The sequence below is a fragment of the Camelus dromedarius genome, chromosome 20 (genome assembly GCF_036321535.1).
Source record: "Camelus dromedarius isolate mCamDro1 chromosome 20, mCamDro1.pat, whole genome shotgun sequence".
Taxonomy (NCBI): domain Eukaryota; kingdom Metazoa; phylum Chordata; class Mammalia; order Artiodactyla; family Camelidae; genus Camelus; species Camelus dromedarius.
Window position 1 is genome coordinate 9,251,531 of NC_087455.1, and position 16,447 is coordinate 9,267,977.

The window sequence follows — 16,447 nt, forward strand, 5'->3', positions numbered from 1 at the left end:
CCAACATTGTATAAACATTGTATCATAGACAACTCTTCTCTTTTATTAATACTTTTGAGCATACATGATTTGTATATAAAATTTTAGTCTGAAGATTGCCCTTTTGACCACACACACACACACACTTTTATTGTAATAATCCAAAATGAGTGCTTATACTTTCCTTTTTGTTTTTATTTATTTGGTAATACTATTTTTTGGTAAACAACCTTTTGGTATATTACCTGAAATTAATGAAAAGAAGAAGGAAGGTATAGTGACCATGACTGAAAAACAGTCTGCCCAGTTTTACATGTTCAGTTAATGACTGTGTACAGTGTTATATAATTGAAGTACAAAGAGTGATCTTGGGTGATACTGATTTTGTTCTTAAAATGGTATTACAAATTAGGGAATATTATTTAACTAGTTAAAGCTGTATTTAGTAGATCTTTCACTTAATTTTTATATACTATCATTTAGCACATAATACCTTTTTCTTTCATAAATATCCTCTTCAGATGACAAATCCTGCCATACAGAATGATTTCAGCTATTACAGAAGAACATTGAGTCGTATGAGGATTAATAATGTTCCAGTAAGTTAATTCTTTGAATTAAGGGGTGGTAATAATAATTCAGTTCTCAGTTTGTTCAGTTTATTCTTTTATTTGTTCATTCATTCACATAAAGCCGAAGCTAGTAATAAAGTTAGTAATTATTGGCAGCCATAGCTGTGGAAGATGCAGCAGAATGTAGCAAACTGTATGGTACTTGCCTATTTTCCACTCAGTCCCTTCACCCATGATATCTTCTGTAAAACTGCTTTTTGTCTATATAACATTGATGTTTACAGAATTTCTCTTTGTGTTCTCATTTTAACTGCACAAAAATTTTGTGAATTAGTGGTTATGAGTTTTTGGTCCCCGTATTCTTAGAATGGAAAAATCCTGGAGAGAAATTGAATAGGAGAAATAGTGGCAGGAAGGGAGAGTGAGGTCTTGGACTTGGAGCACTTCTGTGTCTGATACGCCTGTTTGAGACAGTGGCTTCTGTACCTGTTGGCTTTTCTAGCATAGCATCTCTTCTAGATTCTTTAGGCTTGTTAGCCTCTTAACTTCTCCTCATCTAAAGCTGTTAATACCCTTTTCTACCTCCAAGACATCAAATTCCAGGCTTATCTTCTACTAGTTGCTGCCCCTTATTACATTGACTCCACTGAATTACACTCTACCGAGTAATTTGAAAGCATACTCTTTCCTCCTGCTGGTTGGAATACCTTACGTATCTGCCCACTGTCACCCGCAGAAGCCTAACTCTTCCATGTCCATTTTAGTTTCTTCCAGTCTAACTTAGTCTTTCCCTCACCCTCTTTTTCTGTCATTGTCTCTTAGCATGTTATTTTGGATGCTGCATGGATACTTATGTGCTCCTAATAGAGGCAGGGTACAGTGTCATAGCCATCTTTCTGTCCTGTAGCTTTTAGAATGATCCCTTGTATACAGTAGGCAGCCTATCAAGGTTTTATTTAATTGCTTAATATCATTTAAAATATTTTTAAAGAAGTTAATCTTCTTAAAAATGTCTTAACATTTTTTAATCTTTCTGTTTTAAAGAGTAAGCATTGTGTACACTTCAGGATCTGACACTTAATTTAATAAGTGTTAGATTATCTTTTATAATTAATAATTTATGAACTGATACCAAGTGCTCTTATTTTCCACACAGGCGGAAGGAGAAAATGAAGTAAATAATGAATTGGCAAATCGAATGTCTTTGTTTTATGCTGAGGCAACCCCCATGCTGAAAACCTTAAGCGATGCCACAACAAAATTTGTATCAGAGGTAAGCATTGCCTAGGAAGGTGTTCTCTGCATTGTTGCTCTTCTGCTACATCCGCTCCATCAAGCAGTCTTACTGGCTCTCCCTGCAAAATACACCCTGAATCTGGAAACTTAACCCTTTGCTTCCTTTTCCTCCCACTCCAGATCAGCCCCCCACTTCTCACCTGGACTGTTGGATTCATGCTCTTACTATTCTTATTTCTCCCACTCTTGATCCAGTACAGTCCTTTCTCCAAAGAGCAGCCAAGTAATCTTAAAATATAAACCACATTCCCTCCCTTCTCTGCCTAAAATGTTTCCAGTGACTTCCTAGTACCCATAGGGTCAAATCTCAGTACCTTGTGGCTTATGAGGCCTTGTCTGTGCATGTGGTTGTTTCCATTCAGCTCTATAGTGTGCGTGCTTCTTGGGAGAAGGGAGGATCTTGGCTCATAGCTGTATCCTTGGAGCCTAAAATAGTACCTAGAACTAGTGCATTTTTAGACAAAATTAAGAGTAGGAACCAAACTTTAAAGTTGCTGATTTTTTATGTTATGCTAGGTTTTAAATTATTCTTAAGTAATAACTGTCACTTTTACTTTTTTTGTTCTCCATACACTTCTACAGAATAAAAACTTACCAATAGAAAATACCACAGATTGTCTAAGCACCATGGCTAGTGTGTGCAGAGTCATGCTTGAAACACCGTGAGTATTTGCTGAGCTTTTTCTCTTAATCAGTCCTGTTGAAATGATTGCTCAGATATGAATATATCATATTTAGAAGCTGGAAATAAGTATATCCCAATATGTAATGCTAACATATGAACAAAATTAAAATAGTTTGACAGCTTAATGTAAATTCTGGTAAAGTATAAAGCACAGTTGGTTTTCAGGTGCCTCAGACCAGTCAGACTGACTTAGACTCTTCAGAGTGGGGATTTTGTGGTGCTTTTTTGAGAGCAGGGGAAGAGCTTTAAAGCTCTTCTGGTTGTGCCTCTCGTAAGTTTTCTCACTCCCTTTTTGCTGAAGGGCTAGAGTTACTCTGCTTACCCCGTCTCTCAGTGTTAGTTCTCATTGCCGCCCCCGCTGCCAATTAACCTGAATTCTCTTCTGGGTTTCTCTTCTCTCTCAAGCCAGTTGTAACAGACCACAGTGTTTTCTGGCTTGACTTTCCTGTCAGCAGGCAGAAAGAATTCCTCCCGCATCCCTGAGTTATATATGGTTTTACTAGATGACTAGTGTTTGTGGAGCTTTTTGTTTTCCAAAGCACTGTTACGCACTCACCTTACTGGACACCTGTGAAGTGAGAGGGCAGCCACTAGTCGTCATCATCCTCTTCCTCCGGGGGAGCGCGGTCCTGGAAAGTGCAGGGACTTACGTACAGGTGCTGGCTGACCCCGCACGTGCGCCTGAATGTCTCCATTCTGGTTCTGGACTTGTTCTTCAGTGCCGTGTTACCTTCTAACATAGACAGAATTCTGTTTCCTTTTTCCCAAATGAGAGAAGAATATGATAGAATTTTAGGAAATTAAAATCCAGTATTACAGTAATGTGTGTAGATCAAGTTAGCCTCTAAATAGCAAACATAACTTGCTCTATTAAGCTGGTGGCTTTTTTCTTCATATTGGTGATGACAGCCTTTTAAAGCACCAATCCCCAAACTTTTACTTTGGGGCTACTTTTGATTTCTCTAGAATTGTCTGATTTCTGCTAAGCAGAAAGGGTAATGTGCCAAGGTGCATGTATGTAAGTCATAACTGCCCCCCCGCCCTCCCGCCTCATTTCTCTGGGAATCTCGTTGCAGAGAAGGTGGGAGTATAGTGTTAGCATCCCTTTTAGATATCAACAGGATACAATTTTCAGCGTCAACTAAGAGTTGAATCAGCTCATGAATTTGTGATGTGCCTCATCCATCCATCTCTTTTCTACCCTCCAGGGAATACCGAAGCAGATTTACAAATGAAGAGACAGTGTCATTCTGCTTGAGGGTAATGGTGGGCGTCATAATACTCTATGACCACGTACATCCAGTGGGAGCATTTGCCAAAACTTCAAAAATTGATGTAAGTTATATTGTTTTTAATAATTCCCAATAATTTCCATAAATGGAAACCATAAGCTCTCATTTAAAGAGCTGACAAGCTGCGCTCTACCACAGAATTTAGTTTTTATAGTTCCTGATAATTTTGGATTTTGGTTTCCTCTGCTCTCTTGTGGTAGTTCTTACAACCTAGTACACAGAGGGAGTAGAATGACTGAAGGATAACTTACTGTCTTTTAGAGATCTCCTTGTAGGGAAACCTCAGTACTCATCAAGGTACTTCTGCATATTTGGCAATATCTATAAATAATCAGACACAGAATTTTTTTTTAACTATATGCTTTCATTCCTTTGGCCAGAGGCCATTTTAAACGAAAGATTTACTTCCAAATGTGTATTAAAAGCTCATAGAGGCGCCCCAGTGAAAAAAATGGAAGACAATGTATTTTCCCTCCTCCCTCCAGTGATCATAATTGGTGGCTATAGCCTGGGTTTTTCACCTTTTCTCTCCTCACACTTTCATGTCTGGTTCATAAGAATTATAACCAGTGTTCAGTTAGAATTGTCTTCCAGTTTCCCTTTCCCAGCGAGTTCAGGCTCTTAGCATTTCATTTGTAGGTTACTGATTCTAGTCTGTCTGCCTGCCTTCATTCGTATCTATCCTATATAAAGAGAAATAAGTTAATATTTATTGAGTGATTACTGTGTCCCAGGAATTTTAACGTTTGTTCTCTAATTTAACTCTGAAAATGCTCTTAGGATGTAGGTGTTATTTCCCCTGTACTAATAGAGAAATAATGTTTAGAGAGATTTGTAATACAATTGCTAGTGAATTAATAGCACATCAGGATTTTGAACCCATATCTCCATGGCTTCCAAAGCCTGCGGTATTTCTACTATGATGTGCTTTTTCACAATAATCACACTCATCTTCCTTACATATCATCTTCATTGAGTTGTTCCCTTCTTTAATAGCCTGTAACAAGTCCCTGCTGCCATCTCCATCAGTTCCGAATGAGTCATCCTGGCCTTCAAGGCCCTCTGTAAATTCTCCAGTGCGGGTCATCTCAGCTCTGCAAAATGCTGTCCTCTGTGTGTGATGAACTTTCTTACTTTCGTCATGGTGTTCAGCTACCTAGAAGGCGCCTCTTTTCCTTACCAGTGTGTCTATTCCTTCCTTTAAAAGGCTACTCAGCACCTTTTCCAGGAAGTCCGCCCTTAGTAAACCCTTAGTTTTCTCATTGGTGTGGGTGGTGCTTCAGTTTGTCTGATTTGGTTCCCTAAAAGTTTGCTTGACTGACAAACTGAAAATAACACTTGGATGGATTTTTTTCTCCCCTATTCTAAGAATAATTATTTTGACATCTCGTGTGTAATTTTTCACGAGTTCCATTGTTATACTGCTGGTTTAAGTATTACTATTTTGAGAATAAATGTTAGATGAAAAAAAAAGATGTTTCACCTTTTTTGTTTCCTTTTCTCTTTAGATGAAAGGTTGTATCAAAGTTCTTAAGGACCAACCTCCTAATAGTGTAGAAGGTCTTCTCAATGCTCTCAGGTGTGTATATATACAGATACATATGTATAAATTATGTAAGAAACACTTCAAAATATGACTAGCACAAGGGATGTGAATATAAATTTTCAAATTAGAAATGTGAGGCTTTCATATTGCTTATTGTTAATCTTGCTTTTAAATAATGGTTCCAATATTTTTTTAATGAAGAGTGTGTCTCTGTGTGTGTGGGTGTGCGCGCACGCGCGCATGCACAAATTAGAATAGCAGCTTCATTTCTTTGCTTGAGTTTGGCTTTCACTTTTTGCCCTTCTTGATTGTGTATTTTTTTAATAAAAGTAATTTTTTAAAAATTAAAAAAACCGGAAAATTTAAAGAAAAATATTGAAACCTAACTATTTTGAAATAAACCACTATTAACATTTTGGCATATATCCTTCCATAGGTTTTTGTTTTTGTTTTGAACACTTGTGTATAGTCATAGCTCTGTATAAGTTATCTTTTTACAATATAATACCATACAAACTGTTTTATAACTGGCACTTTCCCCTTAGAATAGTGTAATTACATTTCTGTGTTCACAGTACAGATCTCTGTTATTTTTGTGCATGTAGTATTTTTTACAATGACAATGAAGTAGTCATTATTTGGTGTCCTCTCAGCTTGGACTTAGTTGATTTAGTTACTGAAGCGCCTAAGAACCCTGGAGTATTTTTAAATGAAAATCTCAGCACATTATAACATCTTGACTATAGAGATTTAGTCAGTAGTATAATTTCCTAACATGCAGGATGATTTGCTTGTTACTTATTTTGTGTTTGAACAAAAATTACATGAACACTTCAGTGCATTGTAGTTCACAGAATAGAATAGAATGATTTCCAGTTTAGTATATACTCCCCACGTGTTTTGTGAGAAAAACAGATTATTATTCCTTTTAAATACTTAACCACACCTGGTACATCATAAAGCAAAATCTGTGTTGTGTCATTTCAGCTGAGTGGAACCATCAAACTATTTTATTAAGATTATGAAAAGTATCCTCTGAGCAGTGACTGCCTGAATAAAGGAGACGTATTCTAAATGAATACCAGAATGATTAAGGAATATAGTGGAACAACAAAAATCCTTATAGTGTCAAATTGTTTCAACCATAAGCCTATCAAAAACCTTAAGTTTTGGGGATTTTTTATCTAGAGGTTTTCATTGGTTTTACTAAGATTGATGTTCTTGTGAGTCTTTCCTCCTTGATCCCTTCCTGAGGACCCCCTATGTCCCAGTCAGCCTGACTTTTTTCTCAACCCCTCTTCTCTCTGATTGGTTAGACTCTTCCAAAGCCAGCAAGTGACAAGAAATCTTTTTTTTAAAGTAAGAGGTAATAGAAGCCTAGGAGGTTTTAGGATTATGTATTTCTTTACCCTGAAGGGACTGTGCTTCAAACGTTAATTTAAAATCCTAGAGTTCACTTTTATTTTTCAAAGTTAAAAGCAGTTCAGTGTAGGGCAAAGGAGGGCAGTGGCGGTGAGTGAGGGGGTTGAAGCCTCCTACACAGCAATCTGTGTTTGAGGGAAAGGGGAAGAAAAGCACCACTGAGGCAAGAGCCACCTGTCAGTTTTAAGTTTTCTATCCAAGCATATAATGGAGATCAGCAAATAAAGGTTTGTTGTGGAGACAGCTCTTGAACTGTTTTTGTCCATGGTGAAACATACGTTCTGTTTCTGGTTCTTATTTTTCACCTGAGAAGTATACTTGTTGCAAGGTAGTCGTGATTATAATTAATAGCATTTTTATGTCACTGTAAATTTACAGTGCAGTTTCATGTGTGTGACTTTACTGAGTCTTTGCCAAAGCTTAGTAAGGGAGGTGGTGGTTGTGGGGTGATGGGGGGCTGTCTCCATCATATACCTTAAGCTCTTGAGAGACTTAAAGATTACATAGCTAATAAATGTTGGAATCTATTTTCAGATTCAGCGTTTTGTTCTTGAAATCCCATATACTTGATGCTCTGTCATTGAGCCTTGGGTTTACAATGAGTTTGAACTTTAGTGTCTTTGGAATCATCTGGATGGAAAGGGGAATGCAGATTCCCAGATTACCACCTCCAGAGAGTCTCTGTGTTAGTTCTGGGGTGGGGCTCAGGCACTTCATTTTACAAATAAATACCCAATCTGATATAGGTACTGGTATTTTGAGAAACACTGCTTCAACTAAATTAACGTAGCCCTTAATATGCTTCACTCAGAGCTAAGAAGATATTGTTAAGAAAGCATTTCGGAATCCCCAAAGTGCTGTCAAGTGTTGTTATTTCCACCTCTACAAAAGAGAACACATGCTTGCTGCATTGTTTTCTTTTTTAGTGAATAGCCAGTTTATTAGAGATGCTCCCTCCATCATTTTCCTCTGAGCCAATTTTTAAATAGGAGTTTAACTGCACACATAAATATGCTGCTTATTTTGAATGCTTTTCTGTAGTAATGATAAAATACCTCCAGCTTATAATGTGTGATTAAGAGAAAGCAACAAGCCACGTCTACATTTTACAGGCGGAGAGTTGGAACCAAGTGCCTTTGATCATGAGAGAGAGAGAGCGAGCGAGCTAGAGCTGGGAGTTCAGGTTCAGTGCTAGGTAATTGCCTTCTTTATTAAGTTCAAGAATAAAGGTAAATCATAGTTGCTTTTTTTCAGTAGAATAGTCATAGGCACTTGGAAAAGGCCTTTGTGTTTGTGCATAAAGTGGAATAACAACATACGTGCTGACACATTATTTTCACACATTAGATGCCATTGGCCTTGTCTCGGTGAGAGTGGTGCTGGGACATGCCTCTGGTTGGCTCTGTCCTGAAGGATCTGAGAGCAGCTGAAGCTCATGATCACATCCCTCCAGAGGGATGAGAGCTTGTGTCTGTGTAGAGAGGACAGCAGTCACCACTCTGGGGCGGGCACAGGCTACTGCTCAGTAGCAGGACTTCACAGTAGGTTCTTTGTTGTGCATGTTACTTGGCTCTTTCCACTACCCAGTTGTTTAAAGGAGATGGAAACAATAGAAATGAAGAGATGGATGTTGAAATTTCTTATTTCCTGACGTCAGTGGGATTATGTGTAGCTATGTATACTTTATCTGCACTTGGGAAATAAAACAGAAAGGTTAAGTCTCTGCTACATCACCTACCACTTAATTAGCATATTATTTACGTCTTTAAGGATTTTCTTGAGTTCAGGTACTTTTTTCAGTTTTTAAATTGATTCGAAATGAACCTAACAAGAATTGAGTTTAAATTTCTTTGACACAGAGAGACCATCTATGTGTGCACCTGCTTAAAATGATGCATTTCTTAAAGACTATATTTGTAAGTCAAATTAACTGATCCAGTATTAAAGTTCTGTCTGAATTATCTCCAAAGTATATCCCACATTCAGGAATTGAGCACCTGTTTCCGTTGCTCCTAATCTGGTCCAAGTCTTGGTCCCTGAGACCCTGTCCCAGCCCCTGGTTGGTCCTCTGCTGCTCCTCCCTGCGCTTCTCCCTCAACAGCCAGAGTGGAATCACACATCCCTGCCCTGTTCAGCATCCTCCACTGGCTTTCACTGCCCTCGGAATAATCTCCAAACTCTTCACTGTGGCCCATGGTTTCTGCATGACCTAGTCTCCAAGGCCCTGTCCAGTACGTCCCTCCTCTGCTCCTAATGCCCCTTCTGCAATTTTATCTTTCTCCCTCTGCTAGATTGTAAACTCCTGGAACAACACCTGACACATAGTAGGCCTGCTTATTGAATTTCTGCTATTAAAAAGGATCCAATTGTGAATCTTCTTATAAAATAATAATCACTCTTAATGATTCTTTTTTAGGTTCTTAATTTGCATTCACTTATAGCAATATATCTTATATTTGCTTATAGCAAAGCACATCTGCCTGGAAATAAGGCACTTAGAATTTAAACAGTTTGGGGTATGACAGAACTGTAGTAGCGGAACTGTTTTACATACCGAATAGAACAGGGATTGGCAAACCTTTTTGTAAAGGGCCAAAGAATAAGCAAGTATTTTAGGATTTGTGGGCCACGTGGTGTCTGTCACAGCTATTCAGCTTGGCCGTTGTAGGAAGAAAGTAATCATAGACAATACTTAAATGAATCAACAGGGCTCTGTTCCAGTAAAATTGTATATATATTAACATGAAATGCTAATTTTTGACTTTTTCTCCTAGACATTTAAAAATGTAAAAATATGCTTAGCTCACAGGCCAGACAAAAGTAGGTGGTGGATTGGATGTGACCCACAGGCTATAATTTGTCATCCCCTGATGGGGAGCAACAGTTATCTTCCCTGCGTGGGAAATTACAGCTAATTGTTTACTTTAGAATTTAACTAGATCATTTCAACAAGGTGCTTCTAAATAAGTTCAACAGCTGTTGGATTTTCTGTTTAAAAGGTGGTTGGGAACTTAAGCCAGCAGGCCCTGAAGAGGGTGAAAGCTGGAACGAAGGGGCATGATCTGTGAGCGAAGACTGCCTGGCCCGTTGCTCCTCTTGTCATAATTGTAGAGCCTGATGCGGGTTATGTTTGTTTGTTTGTTTGTCTCTTTAACTCCCTGAAATGGATGCGTTTCACTTTTAGGTACACAACAAAACATCTGAATGATGAGACTACCTCCAAGCAGATCAAATCCATGCTGCAATGACAGTTCTGGAATAAGCACCTGCTGTAGACAGAAGACAGTATTCTGCAGTGACTGAGAATGCACAGTTTTTAGTGATTGCAATTACTATCTCATTTACTCTTGCTTTTTATTTCTTTCCTCTGTTCCTCCTCCCTCTTTTTTAATCATGTTCTTGTTCTTAAGACTTCATTTCTGTGCCAAAATCAGTAAAGTTATACTCTGAAGGGACATTGTCCTTTCAAACAGGCCATCTAAGGCAGCTAATTATGCATTGCATTGGGGTCTCTACTGAGGAAAATTCTGTGACTTGAACTAAATATTTTTAAATGTGGATTTTTTTTGAAAACTAATATTTAATATTGCTTCTCCTGCATGGCAAAACTGCCTATTCTGCTATTTAAAAACCCTCAATGACTTTATTTTCTACTGCCGCTTTTTTCATGTGCAGCCAAAATGAAAATGTTTAAATTAACTGTGTTGTACAAATGGTACCCAACACAAACTTTTTTTAAATTAGTAAGACTTTTGTTTAAAGTTTTAAGTTTGCATTTTGACTTTTTTTGTAAGGATGTATGTTGTGTGTTTAACCTTTATTAACTAACGTTAAAAACTGTGATGTGTGCGTAGAATATTACGTATGCATGTTCATGTTTAAAGAATGGCTGTTGATGATAAAATAAAAATCAGCTTTCATTTTTCTAAGTGTGGCTTGGTTTACTGATGTTTTGTTTTTAGGCTTCTCGAGCTTTCCCCCATGTGTATTTTTATGGAGTGCATATACACATTACATAAGAATTACATGATTCTTTTGGGGGAGAACTAGGTCTTTTAATTTTTTTTCTTTATTTAATTGCTCTTAAAATCTTACTAAGTGCAGTAAGACTAGTGACCTTGTCATTATGTGACTTTTATCCTTGATCTACTCTTGTTTGGATGTAGTCATAGAAGGAAGACTACTCTTGCTTGATTGGTACCGCCCAGAAGCAAGAAGGTAGCAACTAGGGTGTGGAGGGAAGAACAGCCCGTGATACTGGGCGGAGAGTGAGTGGAGGAGGGACTTCCCAGGAGAAATTGAAGGCCAGGGTGTCACTAGTGGTAGGAAACTCACGTGCCTATTATTTTAAGATCATAAAGCCTTACTCATGAAATCTAAGTGTCCTGATTGGGAGAAGCTGCTTAATGTTTGTCTAGTCCAGCCATACTGGTTTAATGAGAAGAGTATCTGAGCTATGGTACAGTTAACGGTTAACTATGGGAGGAAATCCCAGAGGATTCCATCAAGACCTTTGGGGTAAGTAAGGCCTAATCACAAGGACCAGCCCTTCATGCTGGAATCCCTGATTACCTCTTTGGCCTTTGTCTCACTCTGCCACTCTGTACCTTGCTTCCAGCCAGGCTCCACCATGTGCTGTTCAAATTGTTCCATGCGGTGTCACACTTCCGTAACTCAGGTCCACTGGCCCCTGAGCCTGTCATCCTTCCCTCACATCCGTCTGGCAACTCTCATCTTTCAGGGACCACCAGCCTGTGTCATCTCCTTGACGAATCCTTGGGGATAACACTAGCCATGCCCTTCTAGACACCTTCTAATAAGAGGATTGTAATGTGTTCAATAGTCTCTCCCCCAAAGATCTGTGCACCTGGGACCTGAAAATGTGACCTCATTTGGAAAAAAGGTCTTTGCAGCTGAAATTAAGTGAGAGATCTGGAGATAAGACCATCCTGGATTACACTGGGCCCTAAACACAATGTAAGAGGAAAGAAGAGGAAATAGACACAGAACAGAAGGCCTGTGAAGATGGAGGCAGGGTTGGAGCCATGTGTCTGCAAGCCAAGGAACCAAGAATTGCTGGGAGAGAGGCCTGGGACAGATTACCCCTCAAAGCCTCCAGAAGGAACTGACCCTGCTGACACCTTGGTTTCAGACTTCTGACTTCCAGGACTGTGAGAGAATAAAATTCTGTTGTTTTAAGCCACCCAATTTGGGGTAATTTGTTAAAAGGGCAGCCCTAAGAATCTACTACAAGGATTTCATCCACCACCTCCGATATTTAACTGGGTCTCTTTGCCAACACTAAGAACCTCAGAGAAGAGCCACGTCTGGCTTTCCTTCCGCATCCCAAGGATTGTGCACAGCACCCGAATTAAAGTAGGTGCCGAGCAAATGCTTGAACGGAGTGAACGGATATACGTTAAAAATAATGACACAGCTGAAATAGAGGAAGTAATATCGCTGCGGCCTTTGCAGTTAACAAGGTTCACAATCTGCATGTTGGAGAATCAGCGGGAAGATCTCTCAACCTCTGACCCAGGCTTAGCAAACTCGTCTGTGGGCCAATCCTCCCAACACCTGTTTTTGTACAGCCTTGAACTAAGAATAGATTTTACATTTTTAAAAGGTTGCAAGAAGCCAAAATAATATTTTGTGGCATGTGTAAAGTATATGAAAATCAAATTCCAGTGTCCATAAATAAAATTTTATTGGAACACAGCCTCACTCATTTGTTTACATATTATTTTTGGCTACTTACGCACTACAACAGCAGAATGGAATTCTTTTGACAGAGGCCATATGGCCCTCAGAGGCCGAAATATTTACTATGCGGCCTTCTACAGAGTTTACCGATCTCTAGTTACAAGAGCAGGTTTATTTGAAAACCTACATCACTGGAAGCTGGCCTCCTTTTACCCCTCTTACCTCTGAAACACAGCCTGGTCGGTATCTCTCCACGCATCCTTTGCCCCAGTCCTTGCGCCTCTTCCTTCACGGGATAGAGTATCCACTGCATCATGTCTCCCCTCAACTCTACCCATGATTATCTGTGTACCACCACCCTGTTTCTGCAGGCACTTCAGTTGGCTGTTTTCTCACTTTAGAGATTCAGATTAAGAAGCCCTCTGGACTATTTTAGGATTGTTCCAAGTAGTTTAGACTTGTCATAAGGATAATTAGGATTTGTGCTCAGATCCAGGTCTTTTGGGTTGAAATGCCATTACTAGCTCGTTTCTGTCTAGGTGCTCTGCTAAGAACACGGAGCTGGAACTGGGGACCCTGATTCTGGCGTGCCGTCCATGATGTGTCCTCAGGCTCTTCCGCTGCTTCCGGTGCACGCCCCTACGCACGCGCACGCTCCCCCACTGCTCACACAAACAGGCCCAGTCCTTGCTCCGCACCCTAGTGTGCAGCTGGGTGACACCGGAGCAGTTTGACCCATCGCTCTCATTTTACAGATGGGAAAACTGAGGCTGAAGGAGAGCTGCAGGAAGCTGAGTGTAAGGGGAGACTTTCCAAGTCCTTTGTTAAGCTGAAGAAAGGTCGAGCTTCTTGCAGAAAAGTGTGATACTATTATTAACGGTAACATCATACCGTAGTAGCTGACGGCCAGGCACTGTTCCTTAAAATCTTCACTGCAATCCTGTGAGCTAGGAATTCGTATCTCCCATTTTCCCGGGGGTAATTTTACAGGCGGAGGAAGCACCAAGAGGGGAGCACGAGCCCTAGAGCTGCACAGCTGTCGGTGGTTGAGCGGTGACTGGCGGCCAGGCTGTTCTGGAACAAGCCTCTCCTGCCTCTCAGAGAAGAATTCTGATCCAAGGTAGGACCCTTATCCAACGGGTGCGCCTCCAGACCTGGACGGGGACCAATGTCTGACGGAGAGAGGGGAGTGTGTGAGCCAGTCCTGGTGGAGACCCACAGTCACCTGTGGCCGCCGGAGGGCGGCTGCGTCCTGGCCCTGCACGGAGGCTCTGGGCCGGCAGCTCCCTGGAGTCGGGACGGCTGGGATACTGGGGGAGGCTATGGCGTCCTTCTCAGGCATCGGCCTGGCGGGCCCCGGGGCTGGGGTCGGCCAGCGGCTGAAGCCCTGCGAGGGTCACGTAGAGAGCAGACAGCTGTGGCACCACGTCAGGGTCCCAGGTGAGTTGGTATCCGGCCCCTGCAGCTGCAGCCCTCAGCTCTCCACAGGCTCTGGGTGAGGACAAATCCTCACTCTGCAGGGAGGAGAGGACGGCCAGGGGAGGGAGAAGGTTGTTTCTTCCATCTGGTTGAAGTTTGGCCCCAAGATGCTCGCCACCTGCAAGGAACCACCCAGAATAAACAGACAGGTCTCCCAAGCCCGGGGTCAGTGGAACCCACCCTGAGGGTGGGAGCCTGGGGCTGCTCGCCCAACCCCAACAACTGAGACTCAGAACCTGGGGCCTTGCTCCCTGCAGAACTGTGGTGCCAAGTAATATATTCCCAAACACTGCACTTCCCTGCGCTGGCTGGTGTCTGGTTTCCAATACTCCCAGCCTCTTCATGCCCTGCCCTGTCTGGATACCCATCCGCTATTTTTTCATCTGTTAATCTGTGAACTGTGTGGAGGGGTCACCCCTCTGGGAAATGCCACTGAGTTCTGTTAACAGGCCACCTGCACGAGCTAACTCAGGCGCTGAGGCCCTCACAGAGGGCCAGGCACAAGGTGGGAACCCAACGCAGGGAATAACCCCGCGCATGACCGAGTGCGGCCCACCCAGCAGAGGCTGCACAGAGCCCAGGGCACGCTCACCTGGGGTTTCCCCCCGAGATCCTCCCCACACCCCCTCCCGACGCTCTCACCAGCTCCAGCTGCTGGGGCAGGACCCCTCTCCCCAGGCACAGGGCCAGCAGGCAGCGCTGGGTGTCACTCAGCACCGCGGAGAGAGGGGGAGTGAGGGACACCAAGGGTCTGCGCCCCCCATGTCTTTCCTCGTGGGCCCTGCTAGCCCGGGGAGGAAGGGCTGGGATGCTGGAGCCTTGAGGTGGCTTTTTGCTCTACTTCTTTGGGAAATTTCCTCAGTTTTATCCTCTACTCCTTCTATTGAGTTTATTTCTGTGATAATAGTTTTAACTTCTGAGAGCTCTTTTTTGTTCTCTCAATGTTCCTTTTAAAATAGCATCCTGTTTTTTTTTTCAATATTTTCAGTATCTTTTCTTCCATTTTTCTGAGGATGTTAATGATTTTTTAAAAACACAGCGTATGTACTTTCTGCATGGTCCTCCAAGTTGCTTTATGTTTGATTTGGTCTCGTCTGTTCTCAGGTGTCTGGTGACGCTTGTCTACTCTTATTTTGGGGAGGGGCATCAAAAATCAGACCGGAAGCTCCGGGCCTGGGGATGGTGCTGGTTAACCGTGAGCCCCGCTAGAGGGCAGTAGCGCGCAACGTGGTTTCGGGTTAGAATCACGCCGGGAGCTTTCGAAGGGCGCTGCAGCCGCCGTCCCTGCAAAACCATTAAATCAGAGCTGTGTCGGGGGGTGGGGGGGACGGGGGGACCCTGGCACCAGCATTTTTGAAGCACCCCAGTTGATTTCTGTGTGCACCCTAAGCTGAGCACCTCTGCTGTGTGTTTCCTTGGGGAACTCAGATTGTCCGTAGCAGTAGGTCTTTCTCAGGCCGGGTCCCCAGGATAAATCTTCTAGTCTCCTGCCTGCCACGGAAGTGCTGGGAGAGGGCAGTCAACGGGGAAGGACCACGCTCCCAGCTCCCAGCTCCCAGCTCGGAGAGAAGGAGAGGAGAGAGGCGCAGGCTGTCTAGAGGGCGACCTGGGGCTTTCTATGAAAAAAAGAGCTCTCCCAGGCCACTTCTGCCCCCCCCCCCCCGTGATAGGAGAAACTTCTGGAATGTACCCTTTTGTTATCTTTTTTGCTGGATGGAAAGAGAAAAGAGAAGACTGTTAAGCACCCAGAGTAATTGTCATGAGTTAAACAGACAAACAAAAAAAAAAACCTCAAGGATGTTTCAACACAGGAGAAAACAAAATGTGAGTCAGACAAGATCCTCTGGAGGAACAGGAGGAGGCTGAGGTGCCCTGCACCACTTTATGAGCTCTTAACCCACGGCCAAAGGTTTTTAAAAGAAGTCTTTCCCCCTCATCTGCTTGGTTGAGACATGGAGGGGAGGGGAGGTGGGATGGGGGAGGGAAAGATGGGGCGGGCATGTCTTCTGGGAAGGGGTGGGGACGACATTGAACGCTAGAAAGCGTCTTAGGGAACAAAGCTCTATAAGTGAAAGGTAATCACCACACCGGGCTCTCAGTAAGGGCAGGCCTTGCCCAGGCGCTGAGTCACCTCTTCTCCCCCAGGCTGGCCAGGTGAACTCAAGGAAGTGAAGACTCCTCGCCCCTCCCCCACCACAAACTGGACCTCCTGGAAGACTCAAGGTGTTGTGTGTGGAGAGGCAAATACCTGTGCTGAGGCGAGGGAACCCGGAACGGGCATTCAGCAAATCCATACAAGACGGGACAGAGCCCAGGCCAGCCATCCAAGACTTCCCAGAGCCTAGGTAAGTCCTCTCCATCCTCATGTCATGATCTTAGGCAACAGAAACGGGCTCGAAATGATGCTTTACAGCAGACGAGAAACAGGTCTCGGTTCAGGTGATGGGGAGGAAAGAAAACCTCAGTGAGCTAC

The 16,447-nt window shown here is 42.5% G+C and overlaps 1 protein-coding gene and 1 long non-coding RNA gene across 9 annotated transcripts in view; both read left to right on the forward strand.

Moving 5' to 3' along the window:
• The window catches only part of CYRIB (CYFIP related Rac1 interactor B), a 134,832-nt gene extending 124,111 nt beyond the window's left edge, over positions 1-10,721 (forward strand). For all 8 annotated transcript variants that reach the window (XM_031439627.2, XM_064476847.1, XM_064476845.1 and 5 more), the window contains 6 exons: positions 501-578; positions 1,708-1,824; positions 2,430-2,509; positions 3,741-3,867; positions 5,333-5,403; positions 9,977-10,721. In XM_031439627.2, coding sequence (XP_031295487.1) covers positions 501-578; positions 1,708-1,824; positions 2,430-2,509; positions 3,741-3,867; positions 5,333-5,403; positions 9,977-10,040 — 537 coding nt within the window. In that variant the 3' untranslated portion in view covers positions 10,041-10,721. The remainder of the gene's footprint in view (positions 1-500; positions 579-1,707; positions 1,825-2,429; positions 2,510-3,740; positions 3,868-5,332; positions 5,404-9,976) is intronic.
• A 2,763-nt stretch (positions 10,722-13,484) lies between these two features.
• The window catches only part of LOC135318678 (uncharacterized), a 54,906-nt gene continuing 51,943 nt past the window's right edge, over positions 13,485-16,447 (forward strand). The window contains exons 1-2 of the long non-coding RNA XR_010376949.1: positions 13,485-13,615; positions 16,120-16,319. This is a non-coding gene — a long non-coding RNA (uncharacterized LOC135318678). The remainder of the gene's footprint in view (positions 13,616-16,119; positions 16,320-16,447) is intronic.